This window comes from Bubalus kerabau, chromosome 5 (genome assembly GCF_029407905.1).
Source record: "Bubalus kerabau isolate K-KA32 ecotype Philippines breed swamp buffalo chromosome 5, PCC_UOA_SB_1v2, whole genome shotgun sequence".
In the NCBI taxonomy this organism is placed as follows: Eukaryota; Metazoa; Chordata; class Mammalia; order Artiodactyla; family Bovidae; genus Bubalus; species Bubalus kerabau.
Genome location: NC_073628.1, coordinates 80,935,809 through 80,958,628, shown reverse-complemented (window position 1 = coordinate 80,958,628; position 22,820 = coordinate 80,935,809). Strand labels below are relative to the sequence as shown.

The window sequence follows — 22,820 nt, the reverse complement described above, 5'->3', positions numbered from 1 at the left end:
ACCCGGCAGACCTCCCCTCGGCTGCATGCTGGGGACACCAGGGAACTCTTAGACATCTCATGCCCCGAGCAATTGTAGCAGAACCTCTGCGGTGATTCCAGTGTGCAGCTGAGGTTAGGAAATGCTTCTGTCTGGAGTTCCCCCAGCCAGAGTCTGTTATTCTAGTTATGTAGAAGTACGTTTGTCCTGCTGTGCTTACCCCTACCCCCCGGGTTCTCAAGCTTGGCCACCTGGTAGCATGTGCCAGTGAAGCCCAAGTTCACAGGCTCCATCCCATGCCTTGTTCCAAAGGTGCTGACCACTGATCTACCCTGCCCGCTGACTCCCAAATGCATATTATTGGTTATGGCGGCGACAGAAAAGGGGGCATGAATGACTCAAGGCAAGCTCTTGTCACCACTCAAAAGTAATTAAACTCAGATTTGTGTTAAGTCTGATGGGTGGCGATTCCCATCAGAAATGGCCGGTTCCTGGGAAAGGCCCCTCTGCATGCCCAGAGGAGCCTCTGCCTGCAGAGTTTCCCTGTGCCCTCTGTGTGACTGTGTGGATCCCGTGATCCCCAAGTGCTGTGGAATCTTTGGTCAGTGGTTCCAAACCACTGCTCAGAAGCCCCTGGGGGTTTGTGAAAGCGTTAGCCCACTGCCCCCCACCCCAGAATCTCTGAGTCTGTAGGTCTGGCGTGGGGCTCAAGAACTTGCGTCTCCAATGAGTCCCCCAGGGCTGCTCATGCTGGTCCTGGGCCCACACACTGGTGGCTGGGCCAGGCCACGGGGAGGTGCGAGAGCCGGGGGCCTGGAGCACGTGTGTGTGGAGTCTTCAGTAAGACGGAGGGGTGCCAGCTCCTGACTCTGTGTTCTCCACCTCTCACTCTGGCCTCCCGAATGAGGCTTCTGTAATCTGTCCCAGCCCTCAGTTCTTACTAGAACTCAATTTGCCTTTTTCCCAACACAACCCCCACCCCCACTTCTACATTACTGGTACCCACCCCTGCTGATTGCTGTCATCAGGGATGGCAAGAATGACTTTTAGCCCAGTAATGCTTAGTCTTGGCCAAGACCTTGCTGGCATGCCCCCAGAGTATAAAAATTTTCAGGGAGGGATCCCAAGGCTGTGGCTGCCCTTGCACCCAGGTCATCAGGCGCTCGCTGGTGGGTCCTGTGGAGTCCTGACCAGGGCAGTGGGGGCTGGTGGCCCTGCCTTCCTTCCCTGTTTAGCAGACCTGGGATCTAAAGAGGCTCTGGTGACCACGAGTGGACACTGTGACTCTGGGGTGGGCAATCCAACTCCGGGTCACACAGAAGTCACTGCCCTTGTAGCTTACCAGCACCTGCCCTCTGCCACAGGTATCTTGATGAAGATTGATCATAAAATACAGTGCTAAGGGGAGGCTTAATTACAGCAGTAATAACATGGGCACCTATGTTTTCGAAGCACTCTGCAGCCACTAATTAGCTGGTGTCATCACTCCTAGCCTCCGCCTCCCTCCAACAAACAAGTGGGTCATGGGAGCATCTTTTCCCTCAGATGAGAGCCAAGGCACCAAGGGCGGTCTGGCTGTGGCTGCCCCCTCTGTCTGCCTCCCTGACCGTCCAGCCTAACGCCCTGGTTACCTGGCAGGGCAATTTTCCCAGCCAGATAAAGATGAACAGGCCCTACTGGCTGCTGATGCTTGAGAACTGGGATTTAAGCCACAGGCCTGTACTGGGTAGCTCAGAGCCACTCCCCAGGTATAGATGCAGAAAAAGAGTCTGTTGGATTCAATGAGGGGTGATTCACAAGGACAAATATCCAGAGAGAAGCCAAGCACACAATTGAGACCCTGTTGACCAACCTTTATTTAGCTGGGAAGAGGGCAAGGGGTCAGGCCAAGGTCATGTAGTCAAGGTCAGTGCCTCGACCAGGGCGGGCACCCAGAAGGTGTTCAGAATATACCTGCTGATGGATACAGGGTGAGTTTGCAGAGTCCAAGGCCTATGGATTCTCAGTCAGTCAGTCAGTTCAGTCGCTCAGTCCTGTCCGACTCTTTGCGACCCCATGAACCGCAGCACGCCGGACCTTCCTGTCCATCACCAACTCCTGGAGTTTACTCAAACTCATCTCCATTGAGTCGGTGATGCCATCCAACCATCTCATCCTCTGTCGTCCGCTTCTCCTCCTGCCCTCAATCTTTCCCAGCATCAGGGTCTTTTCAAATGAGTCAGCTCTTCGCATCAGGTGGCCAAAGTATTGGAGTTTCAGCTTCAACATCAGTCCTTCCAGTGAACACCAAGGATTCTCAGCCCAGGGTTAAAGATCAGCGAGCCCAAAACCAATGCAATAGAGCCCAGCTCCGCGGCCCTCATCTTCCAGGATGTGGGCAGACACTGACCCTGACGTTGCTCTGCGCAGCTGGAGAGTCACACGGACGCGCACCTGGGCCGGGACTTCTTCCTGGGCCGCCCGCCTGCCGCCCGCTCCAGCACCTACGTCAACCTGCGCGAAGTCTCGGCGCGCGTGCAGCTGCCCCCCGGGGAGTACGTGGTGGTGCCGGCCACCTTCGAGCCCTTCCAGGACGGCGACTTCTGCCTGAGGGTGTTCTCGGAGAAGAAGGCCAAGGCCCTGTGCGTGTCCTCTCCCTGCGGGCTGGTAGCGGAGGCCGCAGAGGGACCTGGCCCCGCGAGGGTGCAGGGCGCCGTCAGGGTGTGGGACCCACCCCCAGCCCCCGGAGGAAATCTGTCGCCCCTGCAAGGGTTCTTCATTAGGGGGGCCCCCTCCTGCCCCTCCCCTTTGGTCTGTAGGAGGGGGAGAGTTTTCCTTCTAAAAAGATCAAGAGAGGGTATCAGTACAGCTGGGTGAAAGCATTTTCCTCCCAGCAGGGATGGGCGCCACATAGAGGAGGAGCTGGGTGAGACACTGCCTCTTCTCTTATACTTCTCTTACACACCACACACTCATACTCTACATACACACACCACACACTCATACACACACTGCATGTACCATGCACACACACATCACATATACATACCACACACACATATCACACACCACACATATACAATGCAGGCACATCTCACATACACACACCACACACACATGCCACACACATCCCATATACTGTGCACCTGCATACCAACACATTACAGACACACCACACACGCTACACACACACCATGCGCATATACACACATACCATACATACATGCAGACCGCATGTCCCTTACATATATATACCAGACATACACGCCATACACACACCTGATATACTTTCTGTACATACACACATCACATATACCACACACCTATATACACATAAAACCATACACACACAAATACCACATACACACACTTAACACATAGTATCACCCCCCCATACTCCCCCCACACACACATTGCACCACACACCATGTACATGTATGCATGGACTTGTGGATTGTGGGCTTGGTGACTCATTCCCCAGATACCATTTCAGCAGGGATTCACATAGCTGGGAAGATGATATTAGTAACTGGGAAAGGTGGGGAGAGAATTCCCCAGAAGAGTGGTCCTCCAGGGTGAACATTCTGGATTCCATGAAGGGCCCACTGAACTTGGCAGCTCTTGTCTCTGGTGAAAAACTCAGGGTGGGGTGGGAGTTGGAGACTTGAAGGGAGGGATCCTGGTTCAGTTTATGCAGTTTGGTGAAAGTAGGAACCAGGTCGTGTGTTGGGAAGCTGGTCCCTCAGCTGGGTCAGAGACTTCCTGAAAGAACCTAGAAATTAGTTATACGTTTTGTTAATACTTATCCATGTTTGCTATTTCCTTTTTCTGTGTTTCAGGGAAATTGGGGATGTGGTAGTTGGAAACCCACATGAGGTATGCCACCTTTAAAATGCCAAGCTCTGACACTGACATGTAGCAGTCATTTGGGGCTTCTTATTGATTGCCTAGGAATCCCCTTGACTTCTGAGCCTGCCTGGCTGGATGGGAAACTCCTGGGCCCAGGACCTTGGACCCCTCCTGTTTATCACCATGCACCCCCATCCCCACCTAGTGCCCAGCACACAACAGACCCACAACAGATGTAGTGAATGATGCACGAATGAATTTTAAATCTTCATCTTTCATTTTTCTCAGTGAGTCTCATCTTAACTTTGAAACTGCCCTGTCTTTTAGCCTCGACCCAGCGAGGTGGAGCAAGAAGATGGCCAGCTGAGGAGCCTGTTTGAGAAGTTTGCCGGGAAGGTGAGTGGAGGGCAAACACGAGCTCCCACACAGGCAGGAGAGTGTTCGAGAAATCTCAGGTCACCTGAGTCTTTTGTCCTTTGCATCTCCTTGCGTAGCAAGGGCCACAGGTCTCAGGCCTCCCAGGCCTGTCTGTTGCCTCTTCCTGTCTGAAGCCTGAGGTCTTTCCTGCACTGCTAGCGAGAGGACTGTGGGACTGACCTCGGCCACTTTTCTTTCTGTGTTGTCTTGCATTTTGAGAAAGTAGAAAATTTGAATCTCCAGGTCCTTCCAAAAGCCTTTCTGTGTGTAAACTGACGCTGGCGGATCGGAGCCCTGACTAGAAAACCAGGAGGCAAAACTTCCCTACATCCTTCAGAGATGAGAGGAATCGCCCAGCCCAGGTGGCCGGCAGCTCAGTCAACCAGGCCTGGGCTAAGTGCTTCCTGTCCTGCTGCCTCGCCTGCCCCCAGGGACACCGGCGGAACTGGGCTTGTGGAAGTCAAGCTTGGCCCAGGTGCCAGCGCCGCTCGGGGGCTTGTGGAGCTGGTGTGCCCACTGCTCCTTCCCGCCCCGTCCTGCTGACTTGGCTTATTGTGATTCCGGTCCTGAGGGGCTGTAAGTCAGAGCAGACTCAGGACTCCAAGTGTCACAACTGGCCCCATAAATACAGCCAATGCACTGCTCTTTGAAGGATAATAGGTTTGCCAGAGGGCCTGGAAAGGCGTCCATCATCTTGGACTGCTATAACAAGGTACTGCAGACTGGGAAGCGTTTGAACAACAGAAATTTATTTCTCACAATTCTGGAGGCTAGCAGTCTGAGATCAGAGTGTTGGCCTGGTCAGATTCTGGGGAGGGCTGTCTTCTAACTTGCGGACTCATGTCTCACTGTCTCATGTGGCAGAAAGAGGATTAGGAATCCATCTGGGGTCCCTTTTGTAAAGGCACTAATTCCACTCATGAGGGCTCCACCCTCATGACCTAATCACCTCCCAAAGGTCCCTCCTCCTGTACTTTAACATTGGGGGTTGGATTTCAACATACAAATTCTGGAGGATGCAAACATTCATTCTGTAACAGAAGGAGAAAAACAATGCTCTCCATCCCTGGAAAGCTCTGAGCCACTTTATAGACTTAAGGACGAAGTAGAAGAAAATACATTAAAATCCTTTGCAGAAAATAAAACCTGCAAACACAATTCCTTTATATAGCCATTAAAGAAGGCTTTGCAAAATTGAGGCAATTTATGTTTTAGATAGACACTTAGACCAGTGTTTTTGCTAACAAAACCTTGTTGCCTTAGCTTCCAAGGGACCATATTTTATTTGGAACATCAAGACTGATAACAAAATGAAAGCTCCTATTTGTGTAGTTCTTCATGTACCTTATCTTTTCTCTCTTGCCTGGTGGGGCAATATCAGTCACTGTCGCTGTTCTCCTGGCGCAGGGTCGGGCCCAGAGAGGTTAAGGACCTGGCTGGGGCATGAGGCCTTGTGAAGGACAATCAAGGTCTCAACAGCCCATTCCTGGCCTGGAGGCTATTCAGGATGTCCCCAGGTCTTATTATTGAGACTGACCGTTCTGTGCCTGAATGAGGCCAGCTGCACTCACAGGCAAGCTCACAGCTCCCACCTTGCTTATTTCCAGTTGAGCAGCCTGGGCCTGGCTGGTGGAAGAGGGGAGAAATGGGGCCCCATGCAGACAAGTGTTAAGACCACACCTCACCAGGGGAAGTGACTTGGCTAAGGTCCCATGGCGAATAAGGGGGGTAGTTACGATTGGAACCCAGAGTTTAGCCTGGGGCCCCTTCTCTAAGCCTCACTGTCTCTGAGCTTCATTCGGCATCCTGCCTGAGGTCTGTCCTCCAGCTGGATGTTAAGGGACCAGTAATCCTGAGGCTCAGTGTTTATCCCCCTTCCCCGTGTGGGTGAAAAACCCTAGTCCCCCAAATCTCTACTTCTGGGTTGAGGTGCGCTTTATGTGAAATAGCAGCTCCCACAGATGCAGTGGGGAAAGCGGGTGCTTTGGGGTGAGACAGACTTAGGTTTCGAATCCCAGTTCTGCCACTGGCGACTGTGAACTCCAGCAATTATATTACAGGCAAATGGCAATTACATGGTAAAGGTATATGGTGTTTGGTGGTGGTTTGGTTGCTAAGTCATGTTCAACTCTTGCGACCCCATTGACTATAGCCTGCGAGGCTCCTCTGTCCATGAGATTTCCAAGGCAAGAATACTGGAGTGAGTTGCCTTCTCCAGGGGATCTTCCTGACCCAGGGATTGAACCTGGGTCTCCTGCATTGCAGGCAAATTCTTTACTGACTGAGTTACCAGGGAAGCCCATATGGTGTTCAGCAGTTTACAAAGTCACAGCTTCCTTCACCCTAACACGAGGACCGTGCTGTTGTGAGGTTTTGCGGATGCTCCACCCCAGGCACATGGCCCTCAACACTAGCTCCTTTACTGCTTCTTGCCCCGTCTTGGTCTCGGGTTGGGCAAGTCCGAGAAAGGCAGTGGACCCTGTGTGCAGCCTTCTGCTGTGAGTGTACCCTGCTCACGCCATTAATATACACTTCTCACTGGGCTATGGGGGCCCCAGAGAAGCTGTGAATTCGATTTTTTTTTTTAAAGCTGTCATAGCCTTTTAAAAATCATAGGATCAGTGGACCTGGTGTCTGAATCTACATTAATTTTGTGTCTTGAAACACTCATTAAGGTCTGACATGCTTTGCATTCGGGTTCCTCTTTCTAGGATTCTGAGATCAGGGCCAATGAACTCAGGACAGCTCTGAATGAAGTGTTTTCCAAACGTAAGTTCTTCCTGGGGGCTTTTCAGGAAGTCTGGGAGCCTAAGAGAGATGTTGGGAGCCAGTGAGGGTGGGGGTGGGCACTGGGCCAGGGGCACTGCAGATGGGGACCAGGGCCCTGATTCCATCTGTACCGAGAGCTTCTGGCAGGTGGGAGAGGCTGGAGCAGAGGGGTGGTGGGCAGGGTGAGAGCGGGATTTATGGGCCAGTCAGCCCTACAGCAAAGAGTCCTGAGTCCTGGCGGGAAAGAAATTGGGCTGAGAATGACTTAAATGAAATTCTCCCACAAAATTAATAAGTTGGTACTGTGGAACTATGCAGCTTGAAAATCCTGTTCTGTAGTGCACCTCTGGGGAAGGCGTGTGGAGGGGAGGATTCTGCCTGTCCTCGTCATGACAGTTCTCCGTCTTCAGACTTTAGCTAAAGTTCTGAGGGCTGGCAGAGGATCAAACTGCACCCAGGCTGAGGAAAAGTGTCCTCCTCCCCTATGAACTGCAGATCCATGGAGCTGGTTTCTTGCCCAGCCCGAGGATGGGCCAGGTTAAGGCTTCTGGCTGGTTGAGCGATGGGTATGTTCACCCATGGCAGCCGGAAAGGGTCCAAGCGTGAAGGACACAGGGGCAAGGCTGGATGTGAGCCCACCCTGGGCTGAGCACTTCCCTGGGGTTGAGAGCCCAGGCCTGGAGGCCCTCCCTACCCTCTGCTCCAGCTATTCCTCCCGCCTGGCAGAGAAGGAACCCAGGGAAGTGGAGAGGGCTGCAGGGTCTTTGGCGTCTTCCTGCCTTGGTTTTCAGGTGTGAACAAGTTGAGCATGGAGCCAGGGATGGCTGTAGATCCCAGAGATGCCTGCAATTTAGCAGTAACATTAACAGTTACTGTTTGAGAGGCTGTGTGTTGTGGTTAAAAGCTTGGGCTATGGAGCCAGATGGCCTGCGTTTAGATCCCAGCTCTACCTGGGTTCTGTGATCTTGAGCAAATTATTTAACCTCTCTGGGCCTCTGTTTCCTTATCTATAAAATGGGTATGAAGGTATTTACCACATGGGGTACAGTTCTTAGAGGGCTTCCCTGGTGGCTCAGTTGTAAAGAATCCACCTGCCAACGCAGGAGACACAGCTTTGATCCCTGGGTCGGGAAGATCCCCTGGAGAAGGGAATGGCAAGCCACTCCAGTATTCTTGGCTGGGAAATTCCATGGACGGTGAAGCCTGGAGGGCTGCAGTCCATGCATACGTGCTAAGTCACTTCAGTTGTGTCTGACTCTTTGTGATCCTATGGACACAGGCTCCTCCATCCATGGCATTCTCCAGGCAGGACTACTGGAGTGTGCTATCATGCCCTCTTTCCATCTTTCCAATCCGGGTATCAAACCCACATCTCCTGAGACTCCTGCATTGCAGGCAGATTCTTTTCTGCTGAGCCACTTGGACTGCAGCCCAAGGGGTCTCAAAAGAGCTGGACTTGACATAGAGACTAAACAAAATAGAGTGCTTCGAACAATACCTGGCCAATAAAAAGTTAGCTGATTTATTAAGACCTTGTCATAGACCAAGCACCATGCTAAGAACTTCACTTACATTATCTAATTTTATCACCAGTTAGCTTTGGGGGCAAGTATTATTGTTGTTCTTATTGATGGAGCAGAAAAGCACAGCTCAGAGATATTAGCTTGCTGAAGTCCGTGGCTTGTGAGTTGCAAAGCTGAGATTTCTGACACTGAGCCCTGAGGCCAGCATCCACCTCTGGGACCCCAGGGGGCCTCTTCCCAGGAGCCCGCCACCAAGCTCACTCGTTTATGCAGCGCTCATGTTCAGCTCTGTACTCTGGCTGGTGTCTTTGGTGGCCTCCTACCAGGGCGATTATTTCCCGTGCTTTCAAATGATCCTGACTCCCCCTACCCCTTTCTATTTAAATATTTAGGAACAGACATCAAATTTGATGGATTTGACATCAACACTTGCAGAGAGATGATCAGCCTGATGGATGTATCCTTTAAATGTCACATTATTTTTACTTTGATCCTGGTTTTCTCGACTCCTCCACCTGAGATGGAGGCAGGGGAAAGACAGAGAAGGGAACCAGTATTTTCTGAGCATAAGGCAGGTACCCTGCCTGAGCTGGAAAGAAAAATGTCATCTCATTTTTGCTCCTCAGTAAGCCTGAGATGCTCTCTGTTTTACAGGTGAAGAAACTGAGGTGTGCCATGTTTAAATGACTTGTTTAAAATCCTCTTTTTTTTGGTGATTCACATTTTTTTTTTTTCGTTTTCACCAAGAACTTAATTTTTTTTTATTGGAGCATAATTGCTTTCCAATGTTGTGTTGGTTTCTGCTGTATAATAACGTGAATCAGTCATAATTACATATATATCTGCTCCCTTTTGAACCTCCTCCCTACCCCGATCCCACCCCTCTAGGTCATCACCGAGCACCATGCTGAGCTCCCTGTGCTATCCAGCAGCTTCCCACTGGCTATCTGTTTTGCACATGATAGTGTATACATATCGATAATTCAGAGATAGCAAAAATGGCATTTGTGGCCTTCCCCCGACTTATCACGGCATTCCTCCCACGGGGCTCAGTTCCTCTCCTTCCTCTCCCTGGCTCTCTCCATCCCCATCTGTCTCTGTCTCCCAGCCTTGACACCAATTGTTGAGAATTTGATCACACAGGATAAAACCTGTTTGTTTGCTCTGACCTGATTTAACCCTTGTTCTGTGTTGAAGAATGAGAAAGGGATTCAGAGAGGAATGGAGAAGGTTAGGACATTCTAGGTGGAAGGAACACCTTCAGCACAGAGTGGGGAAGGGCAGGGCACCCCTTCCTTGAAACTTGGTCTTGCGTGGGTCCAGGTTACCGTGTCCCATGGTGCTGCTGGTGAAGGTGATTTCTTTGAAAACTGGAGCTTTGGAGAATGTACTTCAGCTCTGGGGGCTTCATCTGTGATGAGATATGATGACCTCTGGGGTGGGAGGAATGAGTTGTACTTGCCCCGTGGCCATGCACAGAGGGCCTGGGTGGCTGGCTTGAGTGTGCTGACCTCTGCTAGGGAGTGTCAACTGTGGAGAGCTGGTTCTATCCTTGTGGTCCCGGAGTTTCAGATGCTGGGCCTGTCCAGCCCTGCAGCCTTCTATGAGGCCAGGGTGGTCCTTCAGTGAGGTCCACCTTTAAGAAGCCATGGGCCATGAAGAACTGTTAACTGTTGATCCACTTTTCTGCAAACAGTTCCTTGATTTCTGAGTCATTCTTCTCAAACTTGCCTATGAGCTTTCATTTAGATTTGAGGGTGACCTTGTGGTCCCTCAAACATTGTTCCCAGGGATGTTTGCATTTTCATGGCTCTAGGAGGACTGTAACTCAGCCATTCTTCAAGAGTGTCTGTTTCACCATTTGGATGCTTTGGGGGGCAGTGGTTTTGAACCAGAAAACACAGCAGAACTGCCCGTGGTGAAAGTTGCTCAGTTGTGTCTGACTTTGTGACCCCATGGACTATACAGTCCCTGGAATTCTCCAGTACAGAATACTGGAGTAGGTAGCTGTTTTCTTCTCCAGGGGCTCTTCCTAACCTAGGGATCGAACCCAGTTCTTCCACATTGCAGGTGGATTCTTTACCATCTGAGCCACAAGGGAAGCCCCATGGAACCTTGTGTAGCTTTTTGCATGTTTTTGCTCAGTCATTCAGTGGCATCTGACTCTGCAACCCTTTGGACTGTAGCCCACCAAGCTTCTCTGTCCATGAGATTTTTTCAGGCAAGAATACTGGAGTGGGTAGTGATTTCCTTTTCTAGGGGATCTTCCTGATTCAGGGATGGAACCCATGTCTCCTGTGTCTCCTGCATTGCAGGTGGATTCTTTACCTGTTGAGCTATCGATATCGAGACATAATTCCAATACCATCCCATGTACCCATTTAAAGGGTACAATTTCATGTTTTTTTTTTTTTTTTAGTATATTCACAGAGTTGTGCAAACACCACCATCCATTTTAGAGCTTTTTATCACCCCTAAAAGGAACTCTGCACCCATATTTGCCGTCACTCACCCTTCCACTCAACAACCCCAAACCCTCTGCCCTACTACCACTTGATGTCTCTATAGATTTGCCTATTCTGGATATTTTCCTGTTAATAGAATCGTTTAACATGTGGTCCAGTGTAGCATGTATCATCGCTGAAAAATCATGGAGTTTTAAAAATCCAATTGCCTGGGTCTTGCTCCTGGAGATGTTGATTCAGGGTATTTGGGACAAGGCCTGGGAGTGGGAAGCTCTGTCTGGAATTGAGGATATGTTGGTGCTCTGAGACAGGGCTTTGGAACAGACAGGAGGTTCAAGTTCTGGGGTTATTGAATACCATGAACCTCAGTGTCTTCTCCTGGAAAATGGGATAACAGAGTGTAGCTCCTGTGGTCTTGTGAGGCTGAAAGGAGATAAAAGTATACACAGGTCTGGCTAGACCGTAGCGTTAGCCCTCTTTGTGGATTACTATCCTCAGGCATGTTGGTAGACATATTAGTGAGGATTTTAAGGTTGTGGTACATCCAACACTGAGCATAGATTGTGGAGACAAAAGACACAGACTTCCTTAAAGGGTGAGGTTTACAGTCTTGAGTGCAAACATGACTTTTTGTTTGGCTAGTTGAAGGAGGTGAGAATGATGGTCTGTTTCAGAATTTTAACACCTGAGTTGTAACACGCTGGTGCCTACTGATTAATTAGGATGGTTGAGAAAACGGTAGTTTCAAAGAGACTGAACTTCACAAACAGTTCAAAAGTACCCCCCAGGTCTAGCCCAGTGCTTAATCAGTATTCACGGGACACAGAGGATCGCACAGAACCCCTGGCCCATTTTGGCTGAGCCAGCTGTCCTGCTGGGGCCATGTCCCAGGATCCCTGGGAATCAATGTTGAGAAGCTCAGAGCCCCTTCAAAACACCAGACAAATATGTGTAGACTGTGTGTGGCTAGGAATCCCAATCCCGTGCTCCTGAGGACTCTTCTGGTACCATTTTGCCATCAACTCTAATATCAGTGGCAGACATTTAAATCTGGAAGAGAATTTACAGATTGTTTAGCTCCACCCTCTCAATGTCCCACAATGATGAGGATGCTGGACACTAAATGAATGATATTGTAGGAGGGCTTTAGGGTCCTGACTTGCCCTTTGCCCCTAGCTCTGTGCCTGACCTCAAACGAGGGCCTTTGTGAGCGTTTGACTCTTTAATCTTTATTTGAACTTGTCTCCCACCAATCCTTCCCACCATGACCCCCAGGGCCCTGCTTACTGTAGACATGGATGTTCACTGAGGTCGTAAGACACTGGCTGTGCAAGGTCACAGAGAATGTGATCCATAAAGCATGTGGAATCTGGGCTTGATCGTGTTGGCCCTAACCCACCTAGAGCAATGGGACAGGCTCCCTGGAACTGGTGGAATTCAAGACGCTCTGGCTGAAGATCCGGAAGTATCTGGTAACCCTTTTCCCCCTGTTGGGTAACCTCTGGGCTCTGGTCACTGTCCTCTGTTCTGTTCCTAGCGCCTTGCTGACACCCATTCCTGATCAGTTTCCTGCCCTGGTCTGACCAGATACTTCATCACGGTCATAGTGAACACCAGACCTGGACACATTGTCCGGGAAGGACTAAGCAGGCCCCTGCGCCAGTGCCGCCAGAGGAAGTCCCACTGCTCACAGAGCACAAGGACTAGCATGGGCTCTGAGCACAGGCTCCTGTTTTTGTTCTGGAGACTTCTTGGGAGGAATCAGTGAAGCCTCTGAGGGTGTCCCTGGCCTGTTGAGGAAGCAGTGGGGGTGGAGGGAGATGGTTCTGCGGGGCTGCAAACAGCTGTTTTCACCTGGAATTTTTCTCCTGCTTTAGGACATCTTTCGGGAGACCGATCATAACCACTCGGGGACTATCGATGCCCACGAGATGAGGACAGCCCTCAAGAAGGCAGGTGAGGACACATCCTGAAGGCAAGATCCCGAGACCGGGATGTGCTCATTGTAAATGTGCTTAATATGATGGTGGTTGCTAATGACCATCAGTGGTAATTACCTGATGTTGGATGTCAGTGTGATAACAAAGATGTGTTGAGTACCTTCCTTAACTGGGGAGCAGGGAATGTTGCTGGATTCTTTAGACTTTTTCCAAGGACTTCGCTTGTTCCTGGGAAGGTGACAGGAATCACAGGACTGGGCTGTGCAGGGGATGGGCAGGAGAGGCAGTCCCTTCACCTTCCCTGTTTTTTTTGCTGTGGTCCATGTGATGCAAAGCTAAGTTAGTGCTGGAGCTCCAGGCCTATTTTTGGACCAGGGAGGAGGTTCATCCTGTTGAGGATTTTCTAAAAGGAAACTGATTTGATGACCAGAATCCTCTGGAATCCTTTGAAGGGGCAGCATCAGGCCAGAGTTAGCCCTGAGTTCTGCTGGAGATAGAACTGAGCCCCCGTTCCATCTGTGACCCTGGCCCCCCTCTGCCCACAGGTTTCACCCTCAGTGACCAGGTCCAGCAGACCATTGCCATGCGGTACGCGTGCAGCAAGCTCACCGTGGGCTTTGACAGCTTCATGGCTTGCATGATCCGCCTGGAGGTCCTCTTCAGTGAGTCACTCTCTCAAGTGAAAGTGCTGGTCCCTCAGTCGTGTCTGACTCTTTGCGACCCCATGGACTGTAGCCCACCATACTCTGTCCATGGGATTTTCTAGGCAAAAATACTGGAGTGGGCTGCCCATTTCTTCTCCAGGGGTTCTTCCCAACTCAGGGATCAAACCGGGGTCTCCTACATTGCAGGCAGTTTCTTTACCATCTGATCCACCAAGGAAGCCCCCTCACCCCCACCCTGACCCCTCCCACTTCTCCCGAGGTATAGGAAGGGGCAGGGGGCAGGGCCAGAAGGCAGAACCAGAAAGGCTTAGGTAACTGGCATCCTTGGGGGAGGGCCAGCAGAAACAAGGGGCTGAGGAAGTCCACGCTGGCCATGCCCAGGGCGTGGCCTTCGCTGGGAGATTTTTGTGCACCTATCGTGTACAGTCACTGCAGCCAATGAACGAGGCCTGCAATGGTCCTTAAATGGCTTTTGGTGTCTGTTCGCATCTATGGGAATCATATTGAGAGCAGGTATCACCTCCCAGAGAGGGAATAGGGGTCTCCTTCTGGGAGGCTGTGGATAGTCTTCTGCCCGCTTGGGCTTATGCTGTAATGCTGTGCTTAGCCCCTCAGTTGCGTCTGACTCTGCGACCCCATGGACTGTAGCCCACCAGGCTCCTCTGTCCTTGGGACTTTTCAGGCAAGAATACTGGAGTGGGTTGCCATTTCCTCTTCCAGGGGATCTTCCTGATGCAAGAATCAAACCTTCATCTCCTGCATTACAGGCGGATTCTTTACCCACCCAGCCATCTAGGAAACCCCATGCTTATGCTAATATATCCTATTAAGGGAGGGAGTTTGGGGAAAGGTCAGGCAGCCAGAGGCGAAGCTTAGTGTCTGGCTTACCCACACGTGGGGCAACCACTCCTGTTCCATGACCCCAGCCCCCACCCCTGTTGAAAGAATTGCAAGTTTCTAGAGCTCTGAATGTGCAGATGGCAAAAGGAACTTCTCTGCTCACAACTGGAAGTTTGTCTAATTGGGCGAGTGGACATCTGCTGCCAAAAGCCCACTGCTCTGGGCACTGGATCCAGATCTAGCCTTCCGGGGTCCCTGAAGCAAGGTGGGAGCTGGAGAGGGTGCCGGAGATGGAGGGAAGGTGTCAGGTGGGTGTGGGGCAGACAGAGGCAGCTCTCTGGTTGTTCCAAAGTCCAGGAGCATCCTTATCTGACTTCATTCCTTCTCTGGCATTCTAGAACTGTTCAGACTTCTGGACAAGGACCAGAATGGCATTGTCCAGCTCTCTCTGGCTGAGGTAAGTCGTTTTGGTAAACTGCTTGCTCATGGTACTTGAAAATTCTTGGATGGTATTGCTGCCAAGCGCTGTTTATTCACACTGGCCTGTCTTATTTCTTTGTGGAAACAACGCATGTTCTGTGGCAGGCATTTCTGGGAGGAGTGTGATTGTCATCGATTATATCTCAGATCATTTCAAGGATGCAAGCTCTTATTAATTTGGATGAAATTGGGGGTGGTGGGTACAGTTTAAAGCACCTAACTTCTCAGGCAGAATGTCTTTGATTTACATATAGAAGGAAATCAGAAACAAAGAATTCAATTGCAACAAGGTAGAGTAGATGCTGAAGTTTCAATACTTTGGCCACCTGATGGGAAGAGCCAGCTCATTGGAAAAGACCCTGATTCGGGGAAAGATTGAGGACAGGAGGAGAAGGGGGCATCAGAGGATGAGATAGTTGGATAGCATCACCAACTCAATGGATGTGAATCTGAGCAAACTCTGGGAGTTGGTGATGGACAGGGAAGCCTGGCGTGCTGCAGTCCATGGGGTCAAAAAGAGTGGGATATGACTGAGTGACTGGACAGCAACAAGAGTAGATGCAAAATAAATGGGTGTAAATTATTGTGTACAAGGCCCACAATATCTTATGCAGAGAACACCAGGCCCTTCCCCTGGGGAGGGCTGCAGCCTATGCAGCAGGGCCTTTACTGGCCTGTGGAGATAGATGCAGGTGTGGGCATGTCCCGAGGATTCAAGAGTGGGGCATTGCCCTCAACCTACTTCTCAGGCAGAAGAGCTAGAGCACCAGCTTATTCCTGGTCCTGCCTAGCTGTCTGGGTACAACCACTTCTATTCTGCTCTAGAATAGTAGTGTTGCTGACCTCTTTCCAGTGATCTAGGGAAGGCCTTCCTAGAAGCACATTAGGCTCAATTGGGTTGAACCTGAAATTTTTGAAAGTTCCTGTGGGGCTAAGCTTTTCCTAAGTCATATTTCCTTGGGGCTCTGGCTGGGGAGCAGTGACTTAGCGAAGGGCTTCCTTGCTTCCTCTTATGGAGCGAGGCACTTCCTGGGGAAAGAGCTAGAGCAAGTCACACCCATGTGAGGCTGGAGAACATCTCTGGTGCAATCACACCAGCTCCCAGAGGACCCCCGAGCTTACTTCTATCTCCTTCTTTTGCAGTGGCTGTGCTGTGTGTTGGTCTGACCCAGGGTTTTGGTCATCGGTGACGCTCCATGACAACCTGCCTGCATCTTTTCTCCCCTTCTTTGCAGTTTTGTGAACTTTTATCCTTAAGGGGGCATTCATTAACTTTTCATCTCTTCCTTGTTGTTTATTGTTTCCTGAAATCCTGGCCTGTCTCACTGGAGCAATCAGGGAGTCTGAGATCTCTTTCAACAGCATTTACGCTGATCCCAGGGTACCACAGAGGGACAGAAATTGATTAAAGTTGTGGGCCAAAAGGGTTTCTGCCTTTCTCTATTGATACACAATCTGGGGGTTGCTCTGGGGTGTTCCTGCTTTAGGAAACAAGATGTCCTTGAGAAATGACCCGGCCCAAAGCTGCGGCAAGATGAGAAATGCGGGTGGATTTCTTGGAGAAAAGGCCTGCTACAGATTAAGCTACCTCCCGGGACCACCTGCAGGAGAGGAGCTGCTCCCCACCCTTCTGAGATAGGTGCTGGGATGAGCTGCAAGGGGAGGAGTTCTTTCTTCCTCACTTGCAGATGGAGAAGTTGCTACATTGCAAGTCAGCATTGCCCAAGGGAAAGGAGAGGAAGGGAAAATTCTCGCTGCGGGGAATTCTTACCTGAGGGGAGGTGAGGTTCAGGTTAGTTTTGCTCACAGTGGCACAGGAGGATCTTTGTTATTGGTAAGAAAATAGATGCTATAGCCCAGCGTCCTGATAGGCACTTGGGGACGGAGCTGACTCGCACACGCTGACTGTGGAAATGAAGTATAAAGGAAGATGAATGTCTTAGTCTATTTGGGCTGCGCTAGCAAATACCAGAGACCAGGTGGCTTATAAAACACAGACATTTATTTTCTCACAGTTCTGGAGGCTAGAAGCCTGAGATTGGTGCAGCACACTTGGGTTCTGGTGAGATCTCCTTCTGGGCTACAGACTTAGACTTCTCATTGTGTCCTTACGTGGCAAGAGCAGAGGGGAGGCAGGCTCTCTCGTGACTCTTGTAAGGGCACTAATCCTAATCCCGTGGACAGAGGAACTTGATGGGCTAGTAGTCTATGGGGTCACAAAGAGTCGGACTCGACTGAGCAACTAACACTTCAATCCCATTCATGAGGGCCCCACCCTCATGATCTTACCTGTGTGTGTGTGTGTGTGTGTTTGTTAGTTGCTCAGTTGTGTCTGACTCTTTTGTGACCCCATGGACCATAGCCTACCATGCACCTCTGTCCATGGAATTCTCCAGGCAAGAATACTGCAGTGGATTGCCATTCCCTTTTCCAGGGGATCTTCCTGACCCAGGGATTGAATCTGGGTCTCCTGCATTGCAGGCAGATTCTTTACAGTCTGAGCCACCAGGGAAACCCCAATCTTATTTAACTAACCCTAATTATAACCTACAGTCCGACATCCTAAAACGACCACAGTGTGGTGTGGGGTTTCAACATCTAAATTTGAAGGGAGCACAACCATTCAGTCCACTGCAGTGAGCTACTGGAGAGAAGACACATACTCACACCTTGGTCTCGGTAGTAGTCTCATTAAGGGTTAGTATTTGACCTCTATAAATGCAACTGGATGAGTCTTCTTTATAGGAACATGACTTATAAGTATGGAGTAACACAAATCAGATTTTTTTTTTTAATTGAAGTATAGTTGATTTACAAGATTGTATTAGTTCAGGTGTATGGCAAAGTGATTCAATTATATATATATATTTTCAGATTTTTTTCTATTATAGGTTATTACAAGATATTAAATACAGTTTCCTGTACTATACAGTAAATCCTTATTGCTTATCTATTTTATGTAAAATAATTTGTATCTGTTAACCCCAAACTCTTATCTCTCCCCACCACCCTTTCCCCTTTGGTAAACATAAGTTTGTTATCTATGTCTGTGAGTCCATTTCTGTTTTGTATATTAATTCATTTATATTATTTTTTAAGATTCTACATATAAGTGATATATGATATTTGCTCTTCTTTGTCTGACTTACTTCACTTAGTATGATATTAGGTCCATCATGTTACTGCAAATAGCATTATTTCATTATTTTTTATGGCTGAGTAATATTCCATTGTATATATATATGTGTGTGTGTCTGTGTATACACATATATATAAAATACATATATATGTGTATATACCATATTTCCTTTATCCATTCATTTGTATATGGAGACTTGGTTTGTATCTATGTCTTGACTATTGTAATCTTTTCAAGTTCAGTTCAGTCGCTCAGTCGTGTCCGACTCTTTGCAACCCCATGAACTGCAGCATGCCAGGCCTCCCTGTCCATCACCAACTCCTGGAGTTCACTCAGACTCATGTCCATCGAGTCAGTGATGCCATCCAGCCATCTCATCCTCTGTCGTCCCCTTCTCCTCCTGCCCCCAATCTCTCCCAGCATCAGAGTCTTTTCCAGTGAGTCAACTCTTCGCATGAGGTGGCCAAAGTACTGGAGTTTCAGCTTTAGCATCATTCCTTCCAAAGAAATCCCAGGGCTGATCTCCTTCAGAATGGACCGGTTGGATCTCCTTGCAGTCCAAGGGACTCTCAAGAGTCTTCTCCAACACCACAGTTCAAAAGCATCAATTCTTCGGCGCTCAGCCTTCTTCACAGTCCAACTCTGACATCCGTACATGACCACTGGAAAAACCATAGCCTTGACTAGACAGACCTTTGTTGGCAAAGTAATGTCTCTGCTTTTGAATATGCTATCTAGGTTGGTCATAACTTTTCTTCCAAGGAGTAAGCATCTTTTAATTTCATGGCTGCAGTCACCATCTGCAGTGATTTTGGAGCCCCAAAAAATAAAGTCTGACACTGTTTCCACTGTTTCCCCATCTATTTCCCATGAAGTGATGGGACCAGATGCCATGATCTTCATTTTCTGAATGTTGAGTTTTAAGCCAACTTTTTCACTCTCCTCTTTCACCTTCATCAAGAGGCTTTTTAGTTCCTCTTCACTTTCTGCCATAAGGGTGGTGTCATCTGCATATCTGAGGTTATTGATATTTCTCCCGGCAATCTTGATTCCAGCTTGTGCTTCTTCCAGCCCAGCATTTCTCATAATGTACTCTGCATATAAGTTAAATAAGCAGGGTGACAATATACAGCCTTGACGAACTCCTTTTCCTATTTGGAACCAGTCTGTTGTTCAGTGTCCAGTTCTAACTGTTGCTTCCTGACCTGCATACAAATTTCTCAAGAGGCAGGTCAGGTGGTCTGGTATTCCCATCTCTTTCAGAATTTTCCACAGTTTATTGTGATCCACAAAGTCAAAGGCTTTGGCATAGTCAATAAAGCAGAAATAGATGTTTTTCTGGAACTCTCTCACTTTTTCGATGATCCAGCGGATGTTGGCAACTTGATCTCTGGTTCCTCTGCCTTTTCAAGTTAGTGTTTCTATTTTTTTCTGGGCATATACCCAGGAGTGGAATTTCTAGATCACATGGTAGCTCTATTTTTGATTCTTTAAGAAGACTTCATACTGTTTTCCATAGTGGCTGCACCAGCTTACATTCCTGCCAACAGTGTGGGAAGGTTCCCTTTTCTCCACACCCTCTCTAGCATTTATTGTTTGTAGCCTTTTGCTGATGGCCATTCTGACTGACCACCAGTCAGCTTTACTACTGCCTTCAACTCTCCCAAGGCCCCCGGGGGAAGCAGGGGTGACCCTTAAGTGACGGGGATGCTGGGAGCTCTGGGACCTCACTTCTGGGAGAGGCTTTGGGATGGTGCCCCTGCAGAGAAAGCTCAATTCATTGGAAGGTGGAGAGGGAGCTCTAGTTGGTTGGCGGCCTATGGGTCCCAGAAGGAAAGACACCCTTCCTCGTCCAGTCAGAGGTATGAAGGGGGCTTCCATCACCAGAGCTGCCATCAGCGGGACCCAGGAGGTGTCATGTCCAACTGCGCTAGGCTACCTGGAGATCCCACCCCGCCTGCCCCTTCAGTCCCCGTGGTGGTAGTCTGACGCTCACTGACCAGGTTCAGGTCCCTGCCCCCCCTATTTAGAAATAAAGTGCTACCCTGTGTAGCACAGGGAACCATATTCAGTATCCTGTGATAAACCATAATGGAAAAGAATATGAAAAAGAATATATGCATGTATGACTAAATCACTTTGCTGTGAAGTAGAAATTAACCCAACTTCATAAATCTACTATACTTCAATAAAATAAATTAAAAAAATATAAAGTGCTACAAAGCAATTCTAATATTTTACATATAGCATGGCTGCCTAAATGAAAAGTACTGTGTTATAATTGACTTGCAACAGTTTAGCTTTATTTTGAAGGCTTACAGGCTACTTTAGGGGATAGTTTGCTAACCAAAAAACTTATATACTTTCAATACAAAATGGATTTGCTTTAGAGGTCTTGGGTCCCGGTAAGGTTTATCCTGAGACTTCTTACCAATACAGCCCATGAGACCAGTTAAGGATCTTAACACCGCATAGCTTTCCTGTTTAATATTTGAAAGTTTGCTTCATGCTCCTTTCTTTCCCCTGGATTAAGGCAGTGGAGCTGCTATATTTTGGTGTGGCCTCTTCACTGCCCCAGATGTGGCTGTGTCTCAGGAAAGCTCAGCCCCTCCTGAATGGTGGCTCCTGGATGGATTCCCCATGGAGGCTCCCCTGGCTTCCCGCACTCCCCACACGCTGTTGCATTAACGTGTTTCATGGCTTCCCTGTTGCCATGGATGGTCCCTGAATGCAGAGTGTTCCTAGTTCGCCCAGAGACTAGTACAGTGCCTGTGCAGAATAGGTGCTCAGTGAATGAAAACCACGTCCTTTCCTTTGCAAACGAGGAGGCTCTGTAGCTTGGGTCTCACTTGGTTTTCCCAGTAGACACTGGGTTTGCTCTGGTCCCTCACAACAATTTCCAGCAGCAGAAGCCCTAGGGGGACTGCTGATATTTGGATTAGAGCCAGCCTCTGTGGGTGGGTGAAGGGCTGGGGGGATGGGAAGAAGATGTGTCCCCTGGGGGGGGGTCCCCTGATGAGCTGCTCTCCACCCCCGCCCGACCACATACAGACTCAGGGCAAGGAGTAGAGGGAGCTGTTGCCACCAGTGACGTGGCCACCTCCTGTGATTTATGCAAAGAATCCGTGGGGGCTCTTGGGTCCCCCACTTTCTGGAAGGAGAGTGAAGTGGCTCAGTGGAGGCTCAAGATAGCCTGGGAGGCAGCTGTGGGGCTTGGGTGACCCTCCCTCCCTTCCTGTCCATCCTCCCCTACCTACAGAGCCCTGTCACCTCTCAAAGACAGAGTTTGTTTCCTCATTAGTGAATGCGGAGACACACATGCCCCATGCAGCCTCCAGACTCAACTGAGACCTTGGGGAACAGGGAACCTGATGATGGGGTGGGAAGTGATCCGGATGTAGCAAATTTTCTGGGTAATTCCACACTAGCAAGGTATCTCTAGCAAGTCCCCTTTCCTGCCAGAGCTCAGGGCCTAGTGTTATTAGCTTTCTCCTCACATTACGTGCCCAGGCAAGGCTTTTGGTGGTTATGCACAATTGCAGAAGCCACGTTGAGCAGGGTTGGGAGAACGCGGCCAGTGGCCCTGCCACATGCGGCAGGGGCTCTTCCCACCAAGGTCCTGATAGCATCGGGTCTCATAGCATCCTGTGCATCCTGCCATTGTAGCTGGTGGAGGCCCCCACCCGCCCAGTGCTCCGGTCGCTCCTCTCTGCCTCCCTAATGCCAGCCGCTCCTCTGAGCTGGGGCAGCGGGGCCACGGAACAGAGTCCTCCCTTCCTTGGTCAGCTGTGCTCAACCTGCCGAACTAGGGCTGGCTTCTTTCCTCTCACTCCAAGCTTCAGGTTGTCTAGCCTCTCAGATGCCCAGTGTCTTTTCAGCTTTAGATGTCCCAGTTTCTCATCCTGTGATTGCTTCTGCTCTGGTTCCAGGACACAGCCACCCCCTGCACCAGCCATGCTTCTCTATGCTTCTCCTATGGGGGGCCCCATTTCCCAATTGTCATCTCCCTTCATACATGAACTGTTCCCTTTGGCTGATGGGCTGGGTCAACCTGGAGAGTCCACATACTTGACAGCAGACAGTCAAGACCCTCTGCCCCAACGCCATTCTCTGCACTTTAGAACAGACAGTGTCTGGAAGGACCTCATGAGGGGACACTTGCCCACTTTGTTCTGTTCCTCAGCTCTAGTGTTGTAGGTGGGGCGATGGGAAGCCCATCTGTGTGATACAGACAAGGATGGAGACACCCATCCTGGATCCCACCTCCATCAGTTCTGTCTGATGCACACCTGTCAGTCTGTGAAATGGAAGCAGCGGTCACTTAACTGGGCTTCCCCGGTGGCTCAGAGGTAAAGAATCCACCTGCAATGCAGGAGACTTGAGTTCATTCCCCAGGTAGGGGAGATCAGAGCATGACAACCCACTCCAGTGTTCTTGCTTGGAGAATCCCATGGACAGAGGAGCCTGGCGGGCTACAGTCCAGAGGGTCGAATGAGTCAGACACATCTGAGCACACACACAGTTGCTTACCAGTGGCAGCTGCGTGGAGACAGAGGGCCCCTCAGTGGGGGAAAGGGTGATGATTTGGAGTTTGCAAGTCATCAAGACAGATGTCAGCTCCTTACAATTTTGAGAGGCCCGTGCTTGCTTCGCCAGTTGATTAAACATAGGGCTCTATGGGGGATGGAAATAGGCAGGAACACTGTCCCACACTGACCTTCACGGAGTTATGAAGGTCTCATGAAGGCCAGTGATGCTTCTCCCAGCTCCCTTCT

General features: G+C 49.6%; 1 protein-coding gene across 1 annotated transcript in view; it reads left to right on the top strand.

Moving 5' to 3' along the window:
- Nucleotides 1-16,333, top strand: part of CAPN8 (calpain 8) — a 67,848-nt gene extending 51,515 nt beyond the window's left edge. Inside the window, exons 12-21 of the mRNA XM_055581961.1 lie at nt 2,389-2,600; nt 3,798-3,834; nt 4,135-4,203; nt 6,936-6,993; nt 8,909-8,973; nt 12,385-12,453; nt 12,859-12,937; nt 13,467-13,583; nt 14,825-14,883; nt 16,050-16,333. Of these exons, the coding sequence (XP_055437936.1) occupies nt 2,389-2,600; nt 3,798-3,834; nt 4,135-4,203; nt 6,936-6,993; nt 8,909-8,973; nt 12,385-12,453; nt 12,859-12,937; nt 13,467-13,583; nt 14,825-14,883; nt 16,050-16,073 (789 nt within the window). The 3' untranslated portion in view covers nt 16,074-16,333. The remainder of the gene's footprint in view (nt 1-2,388; nt 2,601-3,797; nt 3,835-4,134; nt 4,204-6,935; nt 6,994-8,908; nt 8,974-12,384; nt 12,454-12,858; nt 12,938-13,466; nt 13,584-14,824; nt 14,884-16,049) is intronic.
- The last annotated feature ends 6,487 nt before the right edge of the window (nt 16,334-22,820 follow it).